The sequence below is a fragment of the Pristis pectinata genome, chromosome 3 (genome assembly GCF_009764475.1).
Source record: "Pristis pectinata isolate sPriPec2 chromosome 3, sPriPec2.1.pri, whole genome shotgun sequence".
Taxonomy (NCBI): Eukaryota; Metazoa; Chordata; class Chondrichthyes; order Rhinopristiformes; family Pristidae; genus Pristis; species Pristis pectinata.
The window spans coordinates 91,186,334-91,210,442 of NC_067407.1; the positions used below are offsets into that span (position 1 = coordinate 91,186,334).

A 24,109-nucleotide genomic window follows, 5' to 3' on the forward strand; every position below is an offset into this window, starting at 1 on the left:
CCTACTTGTTATTTACTTGTAATTATACATGCCCACTGAATTCATAAATGCTTTCATTTGCCCTATGTGTCAACTTATTTAATTTGTGGCACCTGTGACGCTATTCATCTGTTGCTACTCAGTGAGGGGCACATTGTTTTTACTTTAATCATTCTAAAATTTAAAGAAAATAATAAAGCTCTTTGAAAAGTTTAAATGTCCCTCATGTACTATCTTGGAACTGATCAGAGATGGAGAACTCCAAGAAGAAATTTTTGATTGATTAGCTCAGGGACTGAGTCACCAAGTTGAAGATGAGGATTGATATCAAGATTGAGCTTGGGCATTCTGAAAAACTCTGTTCAGAATTTTATCGCTCAAATGTCCTACAATTCTGGGTTTTAATTTTTTTTCCACTTTGGTTAAAATAGTAGTAAATGAAGCTGAACGTAATTGCCATTCGGGTAAAACTATTTCAGTTAATTTATTTTGGATTAAAACTTGCTATGCAGCATTATTAGTGAATTAATTCTTTGCTTTGGTTGCTCACCTACTTTGCTTTAGTGTACTCCCACTTCTCAAGTATAAACATCATTGGATCACATGAGTGTACATATCTAGGGTCAAAAATGTTATCTTCAGATGCAATCTCAGCTTGGAAAGATAAAATCTATTATTGTGCTGGCTTAGTTCTTCAAATAGTTTAGTTCCCATGGTTGGGAAAACTTTTAATGTTCTGATAGCCCTGAAGTTCCTCTTCCTCTCATGCTATTCCTAAGTTGAATGTCAATGCAAACATTAAAATACTTCACATCTTTCCTCATTGTATTCCACCTGCTGTTGCCTTACTCGTTTTAAAGCGTTTGTCCTTTTACAAGCTGTTTCTGCATCTTTCCTATTTAGTGTTTTATCATCAATAATCTTGGGTATGTTACATTGTCTTCTCAGATAAATATGTAAATTGTGAATAGTTGAGAGCCCACTACTGACCTCTGGCACAACCCTAGAAAGTCTGCTGAATGGGGGGGGGGGTGGGTGCGGGGAAGGTCCTTCAATTCCTATTCTTATTTCATATCCAAGTAGCTGTCCATGCTAAAATATTGCCCCAACTCTTGTTTATGTAACAAGTTATGTGGTACTTAAATGGGTTGTAGGTGTCCAGCTTTACTACATCTATTGGTTTCTCTCTTTGTTGCTGCTAACATCCCTGTAAGCTCTACTTTGAGAATTTAGACTTCTCAATGTAAAAGGAGTGAGAGATGAAATGACCAATTAACCATTTTTGAGATACTACATGACAATACATGTGGTAAGTTAACCAGCTACGTGGCCTTTTGTGACACTTGGACTGTGCCTTATAGTCAAGGATGACTTGCTTCCACTCCAGTTTCTCAGGTGAGTGAAGAGTCCTACATGGGATCCACAGATTTTGTCACAAGTGGGGTGTGTGGAAGGGTGTACTACATCTCATTGCACTTGGTCTCCATCTTCTCCTGTTGTGGAACCTCTGTGCACAATACCTATGTGCACTGAGATTCATTGTGAGCCATTACTGGCAGGGATTGCAATGAATTGGTGAAGATGTTACCTTTTTTCAAGGACACTGAGAATATTGAAGTGATATTTGTGTTGTCAGTCTTTGTGGTGGAGCTTGGAGTTAATTTTCCTGCTCCTCCATGGCTGAACACTAGAATGAAGCACTGAAATGGCAAAAACACAATATAATCTGAGTGGGTGGTCTTCTGTATTCATCCTCTTGAGTGGGTTGGTAGCACTACTAATGACCAAGCCATCTGAGTCTTAAGAACAACAGTTGTCAGACAACTTGTCTCTGGCAAGTAGTGAATGAACCAACTTTATTCTGTAATATACCTGTGGCAGATGCATGCATCTATAACAACATTGGCAGAAGTGACCAGGGTATCATTCCTTGTGGAGATAAAGTCCTGTTTTCATACTGAGAGCATCTTCTATTGTATTGTGTGGCACTGTAATTGTGCTGACTGGGATGGACTTGAACAGATCTTGTGGATCAAACCTGGACATTCTTCTGGTGTTAGGGGCCGCAGCAGAAACATGGAATGCCACAATCTGTAATGGCATGGTGTGGCCTGGTATATCCTTCATTACCATTTCTGTAAAGCCATTTAATCCTGGTTTGATGAAGAGTGCAGAAGGATGTATTAAGAGCAGCGGGCAAACCTAAAAGTGAGGTTGTAATCTGGTGGAAAATGGCAAAAATGGAATGCAATAGACAGAGCTAAGATTCTGTAAGTAATAGGTCCGATCAAAGCTCTACATTCTGTCACTTCTCAACGTGAATAGTGGTGGACAATTAACAACCAGTAGAAGGATGAGGTTTCAAGAACATCTGGGTTCCTCCTGAGATCTCCGCCATTGATTAATTCCATCTGATATTGTAAAATGACTGTGAATGGATACGGTATTGACTACAGCAAAACAAATAGGACTTGACAACATCTCATCCCAGAATGAGATGTGCTTCTGACTAAGCTATTCAAGTACTGTTATAACAGTCATCTATCTACTTAGTATTGTGGAAATTACCCACGTATGTCCTGTTCACAAAAAATGGATAATTACTGCTTGGATGGCATTGGCTCACAGATGCTAAGTTTGTTTCACTGAGTCCAGATGTCATCTGAGCCTTGGTCTTAATGTCCATAAGTGAACTGGGAGTGCTGCCTTGATGTCAATGGCAAGCATTTGAGTGTGGCATCAAGGAGTTCTCATTAAACTGGTCAGTGGGCATTAAAGAGAAAACACAATTGTTAGTATCGTATCTTGAACAATGGAAGAATGTTGATGCGGAAGGTCAGTTATCCTTGCCCCAGATCACTACTTTAGGAGTTCTTTAGGGCAGCTTGCTAGGTTCAACTTTCTTCTTTTATTTTATCTATCATAAGGTCAGAAGGAGAGATGCTCACTGATTGTGCACTGTTCAGTTCTATTCACAACTCTTCAGCAAATGAGGCAGTTCATGCCTGCTTGCAGCAAGATCTGAACAGCATTTAATGATGGACATTCTGATCATCTACAATAGAGATTCTAATCAGCTTTTGATTTTTCAGTGGCATTCCCTATGTAGGGTGGTTCTCCACTGAGATCCTAGGAGTTACCATTGACCAGATATTCAATTATCTAAGCTACATGAATGCTGTAGCAACAAGAGCAGGTCAGATGCTTTTCCACCATTTACAAGGCACAAGTTATGCTCATGACAATTCTATTTGCACTTAAGTGAGGCAGTGGAAGGCAGTGTTCTGTAAGTTGCGTCAGCTAAGTGGTAGATAACGTACCAAACAAGTTCTAGGTGAATCATTTCCAAAGAGTTTGTCCAGCCTGGTACTCTTGACATTCAATGGCTACTCCACTGAATCTCATCCTGATAGTAACAGTGATATAAATACAACTTATTTCTTTACCTGAAGTTTTTCTCCCTTGTGTCCATGTGCTGAACTCAACACTTTTTCATTTCTTTTTCTTGGAGTACCTTCTCATGATTTCATATTTTCCTTTCTGGTTGAGTATAGGTTAAAGTAGCTGATATCTGATGCAAGAAAAGATGAAATATCAATTTTTTTCCAGGCAGACAAAACAGATTAACCAAAATAATATTGACAGGCTACAGTTTCAGTCAACCATTCTATTCAGAAACAAATATAGTTAAATAACATAAGTCTTGTTTCCTAAGTGTGAGGATCTGAACTTTCCAGTTAACATACCAACCCACACACCATTGGGATGTGGGAGGAAATCCATGTGGTCACAGGGAGAACATGAAAACTCTACACAGACAGCACTGAAGGTCTAGATTGAACCCAGGACCCTGGCACATAGGCAGTGGCCCTACTAGCTATGCCACTGCTGTTAGTAGAGACCAAAAGAGATGAGAAATTGGGGTTTTGGTCCCTACATTTAACTATGCATTAGGTGCAGAGGTAAGCAATTATAATTAAATTCAGATGTTGTTTGTGAGGGAAGGCCTTGAAATTGAGATGTAGCTTGATGTTGTGAAAGTTTAAGGAAAAAAACAAGCTAACTACAATATACAATGTGTTGAGACTTGGTTAATAATTGCAGAACCATGACTATACATAAGCAGAGATGTCAGTTCTGCAAATATTAAGGTCCAAAATTTACTGAAATAGTTTGCATTTAGGAATAAGTACAATAGTAAGATTTGCAGAGGCTGCAAATTGGATAATATAGCTAACATTGAACTTACAAAATTCAAAGCTGTTATCAATACTACTTTCATTTTAAGTGTGTCACAATATACTTGGTTAGGAGGTAACAGTAGAGGGGGTTCCTGTGGAGCATAATCTAGCAAAGAAACTAGCATTATACTGTAGAGCCAAATGGCTTGTTCCTTTGCTTATACATGCATTGGAAGTCTGTTCTCCTTTGTAATGGATTATGGAAGATTTGGCAACAATGGGTAACCTACTTGAGGCACAAATTTTGTACACAGAATGTGATGGGTAACCAAGGTTTATTGGATTTTGCTTCATTGTAGAATTGGACAAAGTTTTACAGAAATTGTCCACTTATTTTGTCTTTTCCTGAAGTTCGCATCCCTATATAGTGAAAGTTCTATTGAAATGACCTTCCTGTGGTGAACGTGACTATTTTACGTTTTTTGCATTCTTAAACTAGCATGATACCACTACTGTCTGTAGGACGTCAATCAGTGTTTGATTCTAGAGTTTGAGGAATCTTGAAGAATGTAGTTAATTTGGCTCACTGCAAAGCACAATTTTTAGGACACTGGAGATTAAAGGAACGTTTTAATGTATTAGACCCCCAGATTAAGCCTTGAAAGTATTCCTGCTCTGGTTCCAAGATCACCTACTTCCACCCCCCATAACATCCTCCCCTCAGTTATCTGCTGCTGAAGCCCATATTCATGCCTCATCTTTAGATTTGGCTATCCCAGCAGTCTCCTGGCTGCCTTCCCATCTTGCACCATCTAAAGATGTAAGCTAATCTGTAACTGCCTGTATCCTAACTTGTACTAGCTTGTACTAGGCTCTGTCCTGACATTACCCCTTTGCTTAATGACACGAGTTCCAAGTTCAGTGAAGACCCAATCTTTAAAATTCTCATCCTTGTTTTTAGATCGCTTAATGGTTTCATACCTTGTCCTGTGCACAGCTCTGCCTTTTGTATACTCCCAATTTAATTTCTCCATCCTTGGCAACTGTACCTTCAGCTTCCTCTATCCTTGGCTCTGGAATTCCTTTTCTAAATTGCTCTGCTTCTCTTTCGTTTTCTTAAGGCATTCCTTAAAAATAACTTTTAAAATTTCATAATGCCATAAAAGTAAATATTGTTAAACCACACTCCCAAGCATCTTGCATATAAGATGCTGCACCTGTATGACAAATTAACAGAAGGGGAAAGAGAACAGGACAAAGTACTAATTGCTTTAAGTTCCGATAGATTGTGTACTTAACAGACTTCAAGGCATTGTCTTTATCTTGTTGTTTGGAGGTATATATAAGTGTGTAATGTATTTATATTAAGGAATTAAAGTGAATGCTAACCTTTTTTAAAATTGTTGCACAATTCCAGTTTCCATAGTAAGCAATAATTTGTGAAATTATTTTAAGTTTTGCATCAGGCAACACACAAGTCTTCAGCCTTTGCAGACATACTCTTGTAATATAGTCTTTGATTCTAGGTGTAATTATGAACTATTTTCTTTTGTTTTAGGGAAATGAAGCAAGCTATCCCCTGGAAATGTGCTCACATTGTAAGTTCATCTTTTATTTATTTGGAATATCTAACTTGTACATTCAGTGATTCACCCTGAGAAAACTGGAGTTTCTTTAAATTCTTAGAATGCTGTGTAGTAATTTTTCAGATGTCCTGTAATTTGTGCTTTGTTTCCAATAATTAATATAACCATATTTTGGTGGTAGTGGTGAACCTTATTTCTGTGCTATCTGAAAGCCCAATGCTCTTTTCCATATGTTTGCATATAATGAACTTGCCAATTTTCCTCCAGTTCCCTGTACAATTTTTTTCCACACTAATTACAATTGTTCTGTAGCACTAGTTTGATGAAACTATTTAAATTGGTTCTGGTTCAGCATTAATTACACTCAGCTTCAGAAATAGTTAAATTTATTTAATAGGTTTTTGCACATTTTTAGATATACTATGGTAGTATTATTCTGCCACTTCTTACACTTCTCTTTGAGGCTTTTCATTATCCAAGCTCTTAGCTCCTATGCATCTTCCTAGCTTAGAATTTCTTTACTCATAACCTTCATTCAGAATCTACACAGCAGTAAATCAATTTCTGCCATCTTTCCATTAGCTGTATCCCTTTCTCTCTCTCATCAGTTTTATTCACCTTACTAATTCTAATTTTCAGAATGCGTCTTTGCCAGTCTATTTCTCTTCCTTTAAATTGGTGGAGTAGGGAGAGGAGGGTGTTAGATGCATGCTGGTTGGGCACCTTGCGTGATACTGGAGTGCAGCACTAGATTCATTTGCATTTATCAGAAGAAATATTGTACCAGCTCTCCTTATCCATGCTCTTTCCCTATATGCGTATGTTCCCTCAAGTGATACTAGAAGTCGTAACTTGAGAGTTTCAGTAAAATTAATGTTTATATTAAAAAGAACATTAAAGGTATATGGCATGTATTGTTACCTGAAGCAGTAGCTTCCTCCACATACATTATCTTGTCACCATTAGATTGTATTCTCTACTCCTCGTTCTCCATCCATGGTAATAAGGATGACTAACTGCATTGGAAGTAACTGCTACAGCAGTGGAGGAAAGAATGTAGATCTGCTATGTTCTAGAACTGAATGGCAGAACAGGCTTGAGGAGTTGAATGGCTTACTGTATTCCTGTGTTTGCATTGAATTTGGAGAAAACAATGAAATTTGATCTGAATGAAATTTGCCAGCTAAACCAGCTGAGAGTTTAAGAAACATCCACAATGGAATGCCAAAAGAGAAATCTCCAACTTGTGTATTTTTGTTGAAAGGGTAAAGGCTGTGTCAGTTTAAGCAATTAATATTTTCCTTCCCTAAACATGACTCAATCTGTTCCAAGATTTTGGTTCCTTCAGTTTTGGCCCCTTGTGCATCCCTGATTTATTTAAACTTCTGGCTATGGCTTTGGCCATGGGTTTCTCTGCTCAGGCACTAAGTGCTAGAATTCTCTCAACCCTCTAGCTCAACCCTTTTTAAGACGTGTAGACATTCCTTTTTGATAATGTTTTATTTCTGAGATGGATTTTGTCTGATAACCTTAGAAATAGTTGTCACCACATTAAAAATGCCATACAAATACAGTTATTGCCCATGCATTTCCTGCAAGCTTTGATTTGCTAACTGAGTAATTTTGCATGTTATCTTATTTTTTTGCACGTGTATTAAAAATCCTAAATCAGTAATTATTTTCCCTAAATAAAAGTTAATTCAACTTTGGATTAGTTTCCACCATAAAAACATTGTTTATTGGTATCAATGGGTCTGGTATTTTTGCTTTGGGAAGCTAACACTTTTTTTATTGCTAAGCAAATTGAATACAAAAGAAGGGAGTCTGCACTAGTTATATAGGGGCATTGGTATAACCACATTAGTAGATTATGTACAGTATTGATTGTCTTCTTAAAGTAAGAAGTTAATGCATGAGTAGCAGTGTGTTGTAGGTTTACTAGAATTTCTGAAATGAACAGATTGTCTTATGAGGAAAGATTGGAAACCTAAACTTGTATCTGATGGAATGTAGAAGGTGGAGAGGCTTGAGGGGTCTTGACAGTTGAATGTGGAGAGGCTGTTCCTCCAGAGGGAGAATTTAGAACTAGTCAGTGTTCAACTATAAGGTGCTGCCCAGTTAAGATATAGATGAGGCCCACTTCTCAGAATTGTGAATCTTCGGAAATCTTGCTGATTGAATTGACACTTGCTGAAAGAAAGTGAAAGGTTACTAGGGATGGGTGGAATGTGGAGTTAGATTAAAACCAGGTGACCATATTGAAAGTTAGAGTAGGCTCAAGGGGTCGAGTGTTTTCTGTGATCATTAGTTTTGAATTGTCTAAGTAAACTGGAACAAGTAATACCCTGTGTGGCAGGGTGGGTGGGAGAATGGCCCTTTATGGCACAAATTTACTATGAGAACTATCAGAAGCAGAAAAAGTGTGAAGGAAACTGTAATATCCAACAAAGAAAATTAAGATTCATTTTTCCAACACTCTTAAAACTCTTGGCCATCCTCATTTGGCTGGGCATATTTGAGACAGATGATACAACCATGGTTGACCCACATCCTTTTTTTAATTATCAGTTGATTTCTAAATCTACATTTAAACATGCTCTTCCCCACCACCTTCCTCCAAATTAAATATCCCAGTGGTAATTGTTCAGTTTTTGAGATTTAATATTGATGTCAAGAGCAGATGATTTGGGCTCTATCAAAGCAGTTTGTAAAATTAGCAGCGATTCCACCGGTGATGAACTTCCTCTAATTGCTTGTGGTGATAATGCATGGGAATAGCATGAAGTTCACTCTCAAGAAAAGTAACTTGAGTCAAATTTAAGACATTAAATGAATTGGTTGTATTGCTTTCACAGTAATGTTAGTGTTTAAATTAGCTCTTTTATCGAGAAATAATGAAATTGGTCTGGAAGATAGGAATTACTTGAAAGATTTAATTGCAATAAACATGTTTTGTAATAAGTGTTCTTGAGCAGATAACACTGATCTAATACTTTATAATTTGATTTGCTATTCTGTTTTTAAAATAAAGCTATGATTGTTTTGACCATAAATCAATGTAGCTGCATGGAAGTTGGAAACCTAGTGTTGTAATTTTATTGAAATGAGGTTCTTTCAAGCTATGGACTATCAAAGTTGAAGCCCCATGGTCTATCTTGTGAAAAGTTGCTAACTGAAATTAATGTATTAATATTTTTAAAAAACGTTTAGTTTTTAGATATTCTACAAAATTTCTCTTTGAGGGACCATTCCAATTTAATCCAAAATTGCTTGGAACCACACAATTTGCATTTCTGTAGCAACTCTTAGGCAGTTGCTCAGAATTGAAGAAAACTTGCTCCCACTGTGGTTCTGATGTAACTGATGAGGCCAAAGTGGGAATTGCAGATCCTTCCACAGCTGGGACAGGAGAGCTGGATAATTCACAAGATTGAGTCCTGTTGGTGGGATTTTGTGGCATTTCCCTTTAGTGTGCTGTCATACTGATACTTTCATGCAGTTTTGAACTTGCATCAACATACCCTAAACATTGTATTATGGTCAACTATCTGTTTCAAGAATGTAGCCTTAAACTGCTTTGGTATTCTACAATTGCATATAACTGCAGTCCAGTGCAAAGTCAGTTCAGTAAGTAGTCTTAGTACAAATGTTCGGTTTTTTCTAGAAGTTGCATCTGGTGGGTGATTTTTAGCTAAGTGTGTGCAAAAACAAAAAAATGTGGGTCCTCATTTTTGCTGTGCATTTAAGGAACTGACTTTACTGTAAATCTGAGGACCTGATGAACAGATGTTGATTTCCTGTATTTTGGATTTATAGAATGGCTACATGTGAAAATGTTAGAAATTCTGTGCTCTAGTTTTAAAACTGTGGAGCAATTGGTGTTTGATCGTATTTAACCATTCCACGAAGATGCATATTTGATTTGATTTCTTGGAAGACACTCAACTATTTGTGCCAAGAAGATGTTTGTATCCTTTTTACTCCTAAACTACGAATCTTGCAAAGACAAAAAGCACCTAATTAAAATTTTACAGAGAATGAGAAAACTTGCAGCTAGTGTTAACTGATTGTCAATCTTTTTGGATATATGCTAGCTTGCTTATTTTCCTTTTTTTAAATAAAAGCTTTTGTAATATTCTGGGTGAAGCAACAGGGAAGGCTGGGATTTGTACCAGGTTCCCAGTGCAGTGGCAAGCAGCTGAGTGAATGCCTTTTGTGAGGTATGGGGAATATGGCAGGCATGGTAGTGTAGCGGTTAGTGTAACGCTATTACAGTGCCAGCGACCTGGGTTCAATTCTGGCCACTGTAAGGAGTTTGTACTTTCTCCCTGTTGTCTGCATGGGTTTCCTCCTGGTGCTCTGGTTTCCTCCCATGTTTCCATCCGTTGAGGGATGTGACAAAGCACCATTGATTGAAATTAGAGCAGTGGATGTGGTGTACATGGTTTTAGTAAGGCATTTGATAAGCTTCCTCATGGAAGGCTCATTCAGAAAGTCAGGAGGCATGGGATCCAGGGAAACTTGGCTGTGTGGATTCAGAATTGGCTCACTCATAGAAGACAGAGGGTGGTGGTAGAGGGACCGTAATTCTGCCTGGAGGTCAGTGACCAGTGGTGTTCCTCAGGGATCTGTTCTGGGACCCTGCTCTTTGTGATTTTTATAAATGACTTGGATGAGGATGTGGAAGGGTAGGTTAGTAAGTTTGCTGATGATACAAAGGTTGGTGGGTGTTGTGGATAGTGTAGAAGGTTGCTGGAAATTTACAGCAGGACATTGATAGGATGCAGAGCTGGGCTGAGAAGTGGCAGATGGAGTTCAACCCAGAGAAGTGTGAAGTGATGCACTTTGGAGATTGAATTTGAATGCAGAATACAAGGTTAATGGCAGGACTGTAAGCAGTGTGGAGGAACAGAGGGATCTGAGGGTCCACGTCCATAGATCCCTCAAGGTTGTCCGTGCAGGTCGATAGGGTTGTTAAGAAGGCTTATGGTGTGTTGGCCTTCATTAGTCGGGGATTGAGTTCAAGAGCCGTGAGGTAAGGTTGCAGCTCTATAGAACTTCGGTTAGACCACACTTGGAGTATTGTTTCAGTTCTGGTCGCCTCATCATAGGAAGGATGTGGAAGCTTTAGAGAGCGTGCAGAGGAGATTTACCAGGATGCTGCCAGGATTGGAAAGCATGTCTTGTGAGGATAGGTTGAGGTGAGCTAGTGCTTTTCTCTTTGGAGAGGAGGAGGATGAGAGGTGACTTGATAGAGGTGCACAAGATAAGAGGCATAGATCGAGTGGACAGCCAGAGACTTTTTCCCAGGGTGACAATGGCTAACATGAGGGGACATAATTTATGGTGATTAGAGAAAGATACAAGGGGGATGTCAGGTGTAAGTTTTATTTTTACGCAGAGTGGTGGGTGCAGGGAATGCACTGCCAGCAGAGGTTGTGGGGGCAGATACATTAGGGACATTTAAGAGACTTCTAGACATATGAATGATAGAGAATTGGGGGGCTATGTGGGAGAGAAGTGTTAGAGCAGGATAAAATGTTTGGCACAACATTGTGGGCTGAAGGGCCTGTACTGTGCTGTAATGTTCTATGAATATGAACCTGCAAGTGTTCAGGCTGGAGGACCAAACATGCTGAAACGAATTGGCCCTTTGCATGGTACTGGTAAGGTGTTGGCTATATACAGCTATTTTGAAGTTTTGATGTTACCTGCTTTATTTTTATCTCTGAATAGCACAGATTCACTTACCTAAAATTCAGTTTTCCCTTTATTTACCAGTGTTGCTGTATGTATGTTTTACAGATTTGGCTTATTTCAAGACTGGGAATCATTTTGAATCAAATTGATTGAATTCAAAGTCAAGATCTGAATTGTTCTGTCTATTGCTACTAAGCATTAAGCAACATAAGTCTTTTGTACATGTATAATAAAAAGTAGCTCATGGTCAAACACTAATCCTCGTTACTAGATGTCCTTCACTTTAAAAAATTTTCTTGAGAGATTTCATGTTGGAGAGGCCTATTCTAACCTTGATTAAACTTACACCTTTGAATGTTGATGTGCAGAATTTGATTCAGAGGATTTTTGTTAGATGATACGTTGTCCAAAGTATTTGATAGATCCAGCCATGTTTATTTTGAAATATCTCTGCAATAGATTGAAAAAGATTTTGTGCATCAGGGTTTAGGTTGTTTTATAAATTTATGACATTCAAATTTTGCATTTCATTATTCAAGTAAATGTAAGTCATTGACCAAATTCAAGAGACTGAAAAATTGCATGAATTATGAATCTTGAGAACTTGCTGGCTGATTTTTATATTACTTCACTTGCTATATGCAACCTCATCCTTGGTTTCATGATTTTTTTCTTCAAGAGTTAAGATTTTCACATTTAATTGTTTATTTAGCAAAGCAAGAAGTTAATGGGACTTAAGGGCAGGTAATTTCATTAGAAAAAAACAGTAAACATCTGGGGAATGTACCTGTGAATGACAAGTTTATTTTTTATATAAAAGGTGCCTTATTTTAGTCAGCCAGAAGAGTGTAAATGGTGCAGATGCAGTGTGTGGAGTATACACAAACCTGTTTGTCCTAATAACCTGTTTCTGTACTGTAAACTCTGTTACAATGTAGTAATTGCTAAGGTAATGCTCATAACCTCCAAAAAGGAAAGCATTTAAATGTGTTTTATCTCTTATTACATGTGCTTAAATTGTTGTTTGAAATTTGCAAATTTATTTTCAGATCTTTTTTCCTTTCTGACTTTTCCATCCCTTGTACCAGTGTGTCTGTCTTCTCTTTTTCTACCTGGTTTGACTCTAACTCCCTCACCATTGTTCATGTTCCTTTCTCAGTCATCTCATTAGCTAAATAAATACTGTTGGCTCTCTGTGAATTTTCCAGATGCTGCGTTGCTCTCACCATGACCTTTCTTAACTTGAAGTTCAAGTCAATGGTATTATTAGTTGAAGGATGTACAGAAAAAGTCTGATTACTGGCTTTTGTTGAAATTCTCCACAAGAACTAGATTTAGAGTATTTAGTTTAATGCATCGTTGATGGAAATGCATAAGACACATCAATTTATTAAGCATTGAATAGGCTTTACTTGTAATTTGCTTGTAAATTATATGCATGAATTTATACCTTGGTACTTTTGTATTCCTGTTTGTAGATGTGGCTTGAAAATGGAGTACTTGTATAGAATGGAAACATGTTCAGTTCAAATCTATTTAAATGAGATGTTTAACTTTTAATATTCATAAACTTATTTATGTAATAATACATTCAACTTGGAAGCTGGTCTTGCATACTGCAGCAAGTATGTTTTGATTAACTTTTGTATTTGCACACGAGCTAATTAATTTGTCACCACCTTCATAATCAACCCTAATATTAGGCTTTGGGTGTGTCTTGTCACTGAAATGATGAACTCTAACAGGCCAGTACTGTGGTTTCTCCAGACTGATTCTCCTCTCTCCACCACTGGGAGCAATATCAAGGCATTCATAACAAAATAATATTGCACAGAGAATAGTTTATTGATGACCAGTCCTCAGTTTGAGCCATGGTTACAGGTGCATTTTAATTTTAGCTTGTTTCTGATGCACAACTGATCTTTTCCCATGCCATTCATTAATTAGTGTCCCCTCAATAGTCTATCTTTGGACATTCCTATTTTTCATGTATATACTACACTTCATTCAGAAGCCCAATGTTAGGATCCATGCATATGATGCCACTAACTTTAACATTAGAATTGTTAGGAAGCAAGGTAATAAATATTCATTGTGTCGATGATCCAGTTTGGGAAGAAATTTCTGCTCATCCAACTAAATATTGGAATGTTAATAGCCATTGTCTTAAGTGCAAACCACAAAATCCACTTCCTAGCTATCAACTCTTTCTTCATGGACGGTCTGAAACTGTACCAGACCAATCAGTCAAACTTAAGAGTTGGTTTTGAATCATGTACTAATGATGCCACTAACATGGTCTATTTCTACTTTAGTATCATCTGCTTCTGCCCTTAGTTACTGAAACTTTCATCTATGCTTCTGTTACCTTCAGGTTTGACTCTGATGCATTCAGACCACCCTTCCTCAGTCCATCCTCCATAAACATAATTCAGCATCTGCCTACATCTTAAGCAGAGTTCTTTCATCAGTCTTGTGCTTGCTAACAGTGGCTTTTGACTAACCAGCACCTTGGTTTAAAAATTCTCAACTTTGTTTTTCAAGCATTGCATGGTATTGCCCTTCCCCTTTTTACAAGTAGATAGAGCAAGAGGATGATGAAGGGGACCTTTTTGGATCAAAAAGGTAACCCATGTGTAGAAACAGAATGAGAGTGGTGTAGCTCTCTTTGCAGTAAGAGAGGACTATTAAGGAGTCTGGCAACTTTGAAAGTGAATAAATCACTGGGCCTATATGAAATACACCTCAGGCTATTCAAAGAAGCAAGGGAAGAAATTGCACAGTCTTTGATCATTTTTCAATCATTTTTGGCCGCAGGAGTAATAGCAGAGAATTGGAGGACTGGTAACGTTGTCCTGTTGTTTAAAAAGGGAGGAAGGGATAAACTGAATAATTACAGGGCAGTTGGAATAATTTTAGTGGTGGGAAAATTCTGAAGGGCAATCTATACTTGGAAAGGCAGGGATTAATCAAGGGCATTCACCATGGATTGCTTAAAAACCCTGCCTCCCTGAATGAATTGAATTTTTTTGAGGAGGGTCAATGAGATAAGTTCATTTGATAAGATATCTTTATTCGTCACATGTACATCAAAACACACTGAAATGTATCTTTTGCGTAGTGTTCTGGGGCAGCCCGCAAGTGTTGCCACACTTCCAGCACCAACATAGCATGCCCACAGCTCCCTAAGGCTGTCACACAGTCCCTTGCTTTTAGCAGTACAAATGATTTTAAACTTAAATGATAAAAAAGTTTGCAGATGATACAAAAATTAGCTGTGTAGTTACTAGTAAGGAGGAAAACTTTAGATTGTTGGAATAGCTAGTTTGGTCATTTTTGACTGAAAAATGAACCCAGGGATGTATGTTAGATAATTAATGGTTACTTGGTATAAGTTAATGGCATTATTTAAGTGTTTTTTAAAAAAAAATTAGAATGAAAACAATTTAAGAAAAGGAAGACATCAGAAGCAGTGGTGTGGAAAGCAGCATTCTCCAGTGAATTGTTTTAAGTGTAGCCATGTTTATTACAACCGTATTTTTGAGGCAAGGTTCCCCAAAGTTATTTAACCAATTAATCTGGCTTTTACTTTTTTTTTGAAGGATGAGCATTGGTTAACTCCCCTCAGCTCTGTTAAATCATTTACGTTCATCCAGTGTGTTTCTGACAAATCGCCTCTCTTTTCTAAACTTCAGCAGATACAAGACTAGTTGAGATGACAAGCCCATTCCAGAAATTGGTCAAGTAAACCATAACTGCTTCCAATGCTTTTATGTCCTTATTTAAATAAGGACCCCAGTATTATACATGATATTCCAGATGTGGTTTCAGCAATGTCTTATAAAAAGTATTACCTCCCTACTTTAGTACTCAGTTCCCTTAGCAATGAATGTTAACTTTCTGTCACCTTTCCTAATTACCTGCTGCGTGTGTGCTAGTCTTTTGGACTAAGATACCCAGATCCCTTTTCAAGTCAGAACTCCTCAGTCTCTCACCACTTAGATGATGTTGCTTGTGTGTGGTTTTTTTTCCCCTGCCAAAATAAGTAGTTTCACATTTTCCCACATTATACTCCACTTCCCAGATTCCAAGCCCACTCACTGAACTCATCACCACAAGGGTGGTATGATGGAGTACACACTGTCTATCAACATTTTAAAAAGTTGTATTTACTCTTGCAGCGATTCGGTTTGTCACTTTCAGGGTTGTTGGGGACAAACCCTGACTTGCTGGAACAATGGCTGTTACTTGTGTTGACTTTTAAATTTTGCAGGCAACCTTGTATAGGGATTGAAGGAAAGATGCCATGAAATTCCAACTGCACTGGGTCTTTGTTTTAGAATAGCTTCGGTGTTTCATTCTGCTCACAGCCTGTTCAAATTTAATTTGGTTCCTCAGTCTGTTGGTGTAGAAATTTTGGTCAAATTTTTAGCCAATGTTTGACTTGCCATGAGTTAAATGTGTATTTGTTGAAGGTTGTCTACACTGTTTGGGGTCTGTCACATTCTTACAGCACAGAAACAGGCCCTTTGACCCATGTCCAGGATCTGTCCACCTCCTTGTGTGGCTGTATCAGTTGGTGTCTGGACCCAAAGTACATGGGCACCAAGTGTCACTACCTGCTGAGGTTCTACTTGTCCCTGGTGTTGTGGAAGATAAGCCTGGCCCCTCTGCTGTACAACACCCCAGTCAGCTGGATGTTGCTGCACTACCTGTCCTTTGTGGAAGAGTTCTTCTGAGTAAACACCTTTTGGCCATTGGTCAGCATAGAATGTACTGCAGACACTGTGGATCAGGGGCACTAGATTCTGTGGGTTTGTTCCCTGAGCAAACAGTCCCAGACCATCTGGCAGAATGCCTCATCGCCAGATCTGACCAACAAGCACCAAGACTTCACTTGGTTGGCAGTAAGAGGTGCCCTCCCCGTCAGAGCTTTCCTCTACAGATTACATATCAGCCCCAATGTACGCTGCCCTCCAGATGGCTGCAGTGGGGAAGAAATGGTCACTCACCTCGTTGCAGACTGTGGATTTGCTAAGAGGGTGTGGAGATGGATGCAAGGGTCTGTCTCAGTTCATCCCCAGCAGCTGCATGACAAAAGGTGCTCTGATCTATGGGCTGTTCCCAGGGCGACACACTGAGACAGATATCAAGTGCTGCTGCAAGGTCATCAACTTGGTGAAGGACACCCTTTGGTCTGCTCAAAACTTGCTAAGTCTCTCTGAGGAAGGACCACAGTATAGGCTCCTTCTGCTACCACACATGGGAGGGGCAGAGTTGGGTGGGGAAGTAGCCCCTAGAGCAATGAAAGGGGTATCACCTCAGGGAGCCACGTGAGGGGCACTGGTGCTATGTATGTGTTTTTCTTTAAAGTTTACACTACTGAATGTAACAAGAATGTTTTGCACTGTTTCTTCCTTTGTATATTTTTTATCATGAATAAAACCTATTTTTTAAATATATGCAAAAAAAAATCATGTCCAGGATCCAAGGTGGAATGTGACCAACAGTTCGCAACACACAAGTCCCCAGACAACAGGAGGGGGTGAATGTGCCTAACATCACCCTCATCCTGATGACCAATTTTGTGTGGCTGCATCAAGCTGTGTGTAGAACTGAAGTATGCAGATACCAAGTGTTCACTATGTGCTGAGGATCTACCTGTCCCTCACCTTGCAAAGGATGGGCCAGGCTTTGTTGCCATTGTTACGGACTCAGTGAAAGTCCCTTTAAGATAGAGAGTGTGTATGTTTGTGTGTGTGGGGCGTGCTTACGTCGATAGAAGATAAAGGACGTAATGACGTTGTTGAAGAGGTCGGAAGAAGAAGAGAGAGAGAAGGGAGAGAGAGACCAGCCTGCTAGTGTTCTCTATTGATGGATGAGAAACAATAACTGTGTCTGCCACTGAAATCCATGTATGGAAGTTGGAAGTAATCCGGTGGAGTTCCCTTTGTTGCTGACCTGTAGAAGGAAACAGGTATTTGTGTGTGGACGACCACGATTCGGATGCTTTTCGGGGTGAGGGAGTCACTACCGAGTAAACACTGAAGTGTCGTTTGGGTTCCATTGTGGAACATTTGGATTTCGTATTTACTCTCTCTATGTTTCTCTACATCTACGTCTTATCTTAAGACAACGGTGGTTGTTGAAGAAGCCCTTGCTCATGTTTCACCTTATGGCTTGCGGAACTGAACTTTAAGAACCATTCCTGAACTTGGAGTTTGGGACTTTGTCACACACTCAAGGTTTAACATTTTTGAATTCTAACATACTAACATTTTTACTTTATTTTACGTATTATCATAAGTAGTAATTAATAAAATAGTTTTTAACACTGAATCATGCTCAGTGTGGTTCTTTTGTTGCTGGTTCGTGACACCATGAAGTGTCCCATTCAGTTGGACATTGACCCAGTAGCTGTTCTTCCTGGAAAAGTTTTTTCATGAAAAATGCCTTTGACCACAAGACTATCAGGAGTGGTCAGCACAGAACATTCTGGCAGGAATAGAACAAGATGGATCCTGTGGCATGATTCCTAAGCAGAATGTCAAAGCCATTTGGCAGAATGCCTCATTGTCAAAACTCACCAACAAGCACAAAAGCCTCGCCTGGCTGGTAGTGAGAGGAGCCCTTCCTTCCGATCCTTGCACAGTTGGAGTCTCGCTCCCAACACTGTCTGCGGGACGGCAGTGATGAGGATGAGAAGGTTGCCCACTGGACTCTGCATCTGCAAAGAAGGTCTGTACAAGGGTGCAAGAGGATCATTGTCAAGTTTCGTCCCAAGCATCTGTGTAAAAGAGCAATCTCTGATCTATGGCCTTTTCCCAGGGACCCGTATCTAGAGAAACATCAACTGCTGCTGGAAGATCAAAAACTTGTTGGTCTCCTTGGTGCAGCAAGTTAGCCAATGCTAGTACATTCCAGGCTGCAGGAGTATGTGCTGAAGGATGCACTGAAGTTTGGTGTAGCCGACGCGAAGGTTTCAGTGGCAGATAGATCTTAGACTGCTGTCCTTCCCCACAGGTGTTGCGGGGCTAAGTCCTGTGTAAAAGCTTCTCAAACACTACAAGTTTTGTATTGCCCAAAGGGGGTTTATGTGGGTGGCATTGGTGCTCTGTGTGCAGAGTGTGCTCACGCTGCAAATGTATAGAACTGATAACACTATCAATGTATAGAAAGCCATCCACTTTATTCATAAAAGTGCATACAAATAAAGATTTTTTTGAAACAAAGCTAAATATCCAGGCTAACTATCAAGTACACATCTATACTAATCCCAGATATTTATAAAATGTTAACTGTATGACAGAAGCTGAAAGGGCTGTAGGTTTAAAAACCACTGCTTTGTTATCTTATTCATAACTTGCATAATTATTCATTGATCCCTTTTTAGGATTCTATTAGAATTTAATGTTAAATATTATAGAATTTGAAGTAGATTTGCATAAGATATAACGTATTTGTATTATGTTGTTATCCACTAACTAGCAGTTGCATTGTTAAATGTGGTAGCTCAGGAGTTGGAAATTAAGTTTCTTGTCGAATACAAAAGAATTATTGGCAGAGGAACTAAGTAAATGTCATTTGGGGGAACCATGGGAGTGTGGAGTGATTCTGTTTGAATTTCAGAAAATTGTGGAAATTTTGATGGTTGTGGAAATGTTTTTCCTTATGTCTGTACTAAAGAATAACATGTATGAAAATGCATCAGCGATTATGGCTCACAACAAAGATACTTAGCAACAAAGACTGGAGAGAATTGTTTTGACCCATTCCAAGTGATAGTTTGTTGAACTGTTTTAGGTGGCATGATGTGCAGTAAGAAAAAGGAAAGCTTGTCATAAATGAGCCAGAATGTTCAGCATGATCTTTGGGAGAGAAAGTAAGTTGGATAATGAATTATGTGGTCTCCACCAAAAATATCAACTTGGCCAAGATATGACCTTGATCTCTGTGCATCATTTTCAAAGCTGCTGATTATTCCATCTGGAGTACTGTTTTCTATAACTATGCTTACTCACTCGTACATACCTCGCTATAAAACTGTACTTTCATTAAATTGCCTGCTTTATCATTTTAATCCACGTTGGAAAGTTGCTGCACATAGCACTCTGTCCAAATCACATTCCCAAACATTTTCTATTTTTCTTTTTTGTTTTGCTGCATGTAGAAAGGATTGTTTATTGTAAGTAGACTCCCACTAGTATAATTCAGCCAGTAGAATGCTCAAAAAGTTTATTTTTCCTCTTTCCTGTGATAAGATTCCTACTCATTGATCAACTGGGAGTATAAAAATCAATGAAAAGCTTTTGTATTAATGGAGGTGATTAAATGTATCTAGATAATGAAGAATTGACATTTTAATTTTTCTCTGCACATCCATCTTGTACACTCTCATAAATTAATGTCAGACTCTTGATTTTAATATCCATAACCACAGCTAGAATTACTTAACCAATCACATTGTAAACATTTATATACTTCATGGTGAAAGTTAATATACCACCTTAAGATGTTTAATGTATAGAAAACTTGGGTTAATGACTGGCAAACTGTGCTAATTCCTAGGCCTTCCTGGATCTGTCTGAATGCTTGGTTCCACTTTGCCAGATGACATATTTAGAAATTATGAATACAATCTATACTGTGTCATTTGAGTTAGAAGAAATTGAATTTTCATAACTCGTTCAGTTTGGTTATTAATTGAATTTTAATAAATTTTAGAAGGAAAAAACATTTAAGAACCAAATGGATTGGCATAATCTGTTTTTAATCTTGTGCATGTAATGAATATTTTGGAGAAGTATTGTCTAACTGAATTTTTCCTAGTCCTTTCTCTCCATTTCCCTCAACACCCCCCCCCCCCCCAAAAAAAAAAAGGTGCCCTTTCTTCATCAAATTTTTGACTGTTCTAATTTGTTCCAGTAACTTCTATTCAAAATTGTATTTTGCCTCAGCCCATGTTCTTAATTTCACACTTGGCTTTGAAAGTTGCCTTGTTCATTTTTAAAGTTGAGTGCAATTCTACCTGCTGTGTAATAAGCGACTTTGTAGATCTTGTAATCTTAATTATTCTGCATTTTCTATGAAAACTGGAATGTATAAAATCAAGCAGCAGTAGCTAGGTTGCCCTGTTTACTCTGAAACCAATGAGCCCATATAAACATTAAACAAGATGATCTCTGAAGCTCCACCTACATTCTTGTTAAGGTATGCTGTGTAAAGATTAATAGGCTTTTTGTATTTGTCTGCTCAAACATATACAGCCCTAACTCTTGGATAGAAGTGGATTAATTAATCTGTGGTGACTGAGTCATATGACAATCTACTGAAGCTTAATGTTGGAAACGAATGTGTTGTCTAGGTTTGCTGTCAGCATTGTACCAACAGAAATTTGATCAAGATGGCCAAAGCTCGAACAGATAAAAAGCTGGGTGAGCAGGCTGTTCAGTGTTCTAATGCTTCTGAATTGGGTTGTGACAAGGGAACAAAAGCTATATAATTGAATCTTCTATCCATCTTGCAATTATGCCAGGCAACTTTGATTTTTTTTAAACTTTGTTTTTGGCAGTTTATTTACATGTAAATTAAGTTACCAATTTTACTTTTCCAGTTGATGCTGATGAGATTAAACGACTAGGAAAACGATTTAAGAAACTGGATTTGGACAATTCTGGCTCACTAAGCGTAGAGGAATTTATGTCTCTGCCTGAGTTGCAACAGAACCCACTAGTACAGCGAGTTATAGATATATTTGACACAGATGGAAATGGTGAAGTTGACTTTAAAGGTAAGGTGTTTTCAGCAATTAGTAACTTTTGGATAAGATAATTTATTGGGCACAGGGTAGATGGAAAAGTGTTAATTGTTGTACCATGCTTGTATATGTTGCAACTATGTAAAATTACCTTAAGTTGTATTAAATCTTCAGTTCTCAGTCAAACTAGAACACTCAATAACTAAATGATTAGGTTAATTAATGCATCTGAATTTTTTAATGTAATGCCCTAGGAATTAATAGATATGGTTGAACAGCTGGGTGGACTTTTGGAATGAATTTTCATTATTTATAACAATACACTCAGGAAATTGAGCTTAGAGTGCTCAATATACTGAAATTTAAAAAAAAAATGAATGTTGCTCATCTCAAACGACTGACATTTTACCAAATTTCAGATGCTTGATCATCTTAAATAGCTGTGAAGATGAGAACTATTTAATCTGATTGTTACGTGGAGGATTTGCCCTGAATTTTCTAAAAGATTAATGGTGGAATTTCTGAATTGGGAAGTGGATGGGGCTGCTAAATAAAATTTTGTCTCCCTCTTCAGACAAGTGAAATGCAAAGTTATTACTTCAAGTGCTATTATTAAAAAAAAATAAAACTTTTGAATTGCATTTAGGCGTGTATATTTAAAAGGGATATGCAAATCAACTTTTTTTGTGTTGATAAATTTTGGTCTGACTAACTTCTATTTGAGAGAGAAATGCACTAGTAAATACATGAAAATCATTAGCTTTGAAAATATATTTGAAATTAGAGGTCTTTATTTTTTAGCCGATCATCAAATTTCTATGCCTGTCCAACTCTATGAAGGAGAGTTTTAATTTATGCCAGGAACTTTGTGCAGATTAGTCTTTTATGTGGTTCATTAAGAAAATTTTACATGCAGTCCTGCAATTAAAACTTTTTTGCCTGACCTTGAGTAACTTGTCAATTACACAATAGCTGTAAATTTGGTCTTTTATAATTTCCCTGGTTTAAGGGAGTGATAATGTATTCTGTTTAAATGTTGATTAAATATTAATAATTGCTAGAATGTCAGTCTTGCTTCAGAAGTTGGTTATGTGAGTATTGATTTACTTTTAAGAAAAAGACATTACTTTGAATTATTTTAAAATTTGATTTTTTTTCCCCCAGATATGTTACTACTTCTGATTAATGGGACTAAACTCCAGATATCTTGTGGTCCACAAATTTAGTTTTGTTTGTAGATTGATATGAGAATTAAGTGTAACCAGGTTGCATCAGCCTTAAGCTGGTTTCATCTCCCATCTGGCCATATGAAGTATTAGCAGTAATTCCCTGAGTCCTTGAATGGATTCAGTTGACGGTAATCTGAAGTGCCACCTCTCATAAAAATAACTCCATAATTGGAGCTCGTTGCAATGAAGGTGATCATATATTTTAGGGCTGAATCTGTTTCAAGGTTGGAATGATTAAGTAATCCAGGAAAAGTTGTCATTTTTGATGCACTTGAAACTGTGGGTCCTATATCTGTTTGATTTTGTTTTTAAGTGCCCTTTGGAGAAAGTGAAGATCTCAGTAAAGCCTTTAATTCGTACACAAGATATTAGACTAAAATCATTGGCCTCTAACAAATCCTTACACAAATGCAGGAACCGAAACAATGTAGCGTTTCCCTCAGTGCAATTTCATATATGTAAAAGTTGAATATTTCTCCACGCTTGTCCAATCATGGCATTTTCTTTGACAGAAATGTTATACTTCCACATGGTACCATGCAGTATCTGTTTTTTATGCTTTCATTTGATGTTGAATTCTTTTTGCTTTTACTTAATTTCTAACTTTAAGATGAGGAAGCACATGCTGGTCGCAGTCAATGATCATTGGTCTATGCAGCCTGATATCACCTGGATGATTAAGCTTTTGATGCCTCAGATCTGAAACTGATGAATATTATCCATTTTAGCTTTTAAAGCTGTATAACTGTATAATTTAAGACCAATAGATGGCAAACCAATTATTGTTTACACAAGAAAATAATATCTAGGCCTGTTTTCCATATTCTCAGGCCACATTCTTGCAGTCTGGAAAATTAATTTTAGACGATGATCTTGTTCATGAATTGAGCTGATGATTCTGACCTAATGTTAATGCTGCATTTATCTGCAGAAGTCCTGGTCTCTAATATTGGACTGAATCTCAGCTTGTGGTAGCCTCTTCCACACTACCACATGTGCTGCTTGCTGTCCCAGGGTTGCACTGGTGAATCTTTAGAGTCCAAAGGACAGTGCAAACTTCTGTTGGCTCCCCAGCTCTGTGTTCCCCTCTTGGATCTCATGGATCACATGACCAAGATTTTCTACATGGGTGTTTCACTATTTTAAACCTTGGCCTCTAGTTATCTCTTACCAAAGTAATAATGAGCTCTCTCGTCTGCTGTTGAAGCCTTGAATTCTTTGGATATTTCAGAGTGCACCCACTCTTATCTCTAGATGGACTCTATCCTACTGTTTTCAGGATATTGGGTCTCTGGGGTCTTGCGTCCATCAAAGCCAGGCAATTCCCTACTGAAAATAAAATCTCAGAGCTAGCTTCTTTTGAAACTGCTTTCTCATGAAGGTCTAGTATCTCAGTTTTGTTGCTGCAGACTGGCTTTTCAAAACAATTCCTAAAATTCTCTGGTCAAGTACTGGAAACCACCCTATTGACATCGATGTCTTTGAGCATTCTCAGAGAACTTCACAGACCATTAATTATCCTTGGGCATGGCTTGTTCAAACTGAAGACATTGTTCAGTCTTCTGTCCAGAGATGGTTGCTTTTAACCCTTTTCAAATTACCTTCTGTATTGATTTATTTTGCTTCTCTCAATGATTCATGGCTCATGTAAAGTTGGTTTCTTTTCTCATCATGCTT

At 38.0% G+C, this 24,109-nt stretch overlaps 1 protein-coding gene across 1 annotated transcript in view; it reads left to right on the forward strand.

The window, feature by feature from the left end:
• Window positions 1-24,109, forward strand: part of LOC127568799 (calcineurin subunit B type 1-like) — a 40,220-nt gene that overhangs the window by 5,934 nt on the left and 10,177 nt on the right. The window contains 2 exon segments of the mRNA XM_052012980.1: window positions 5,719-5,758; window positions 21,060-21,236. Of these exon segments, the coding sequence (XP_051868940.1) occupies window positions 5,719-5,758; window positions 21,060-21,236 (217 nt within the window).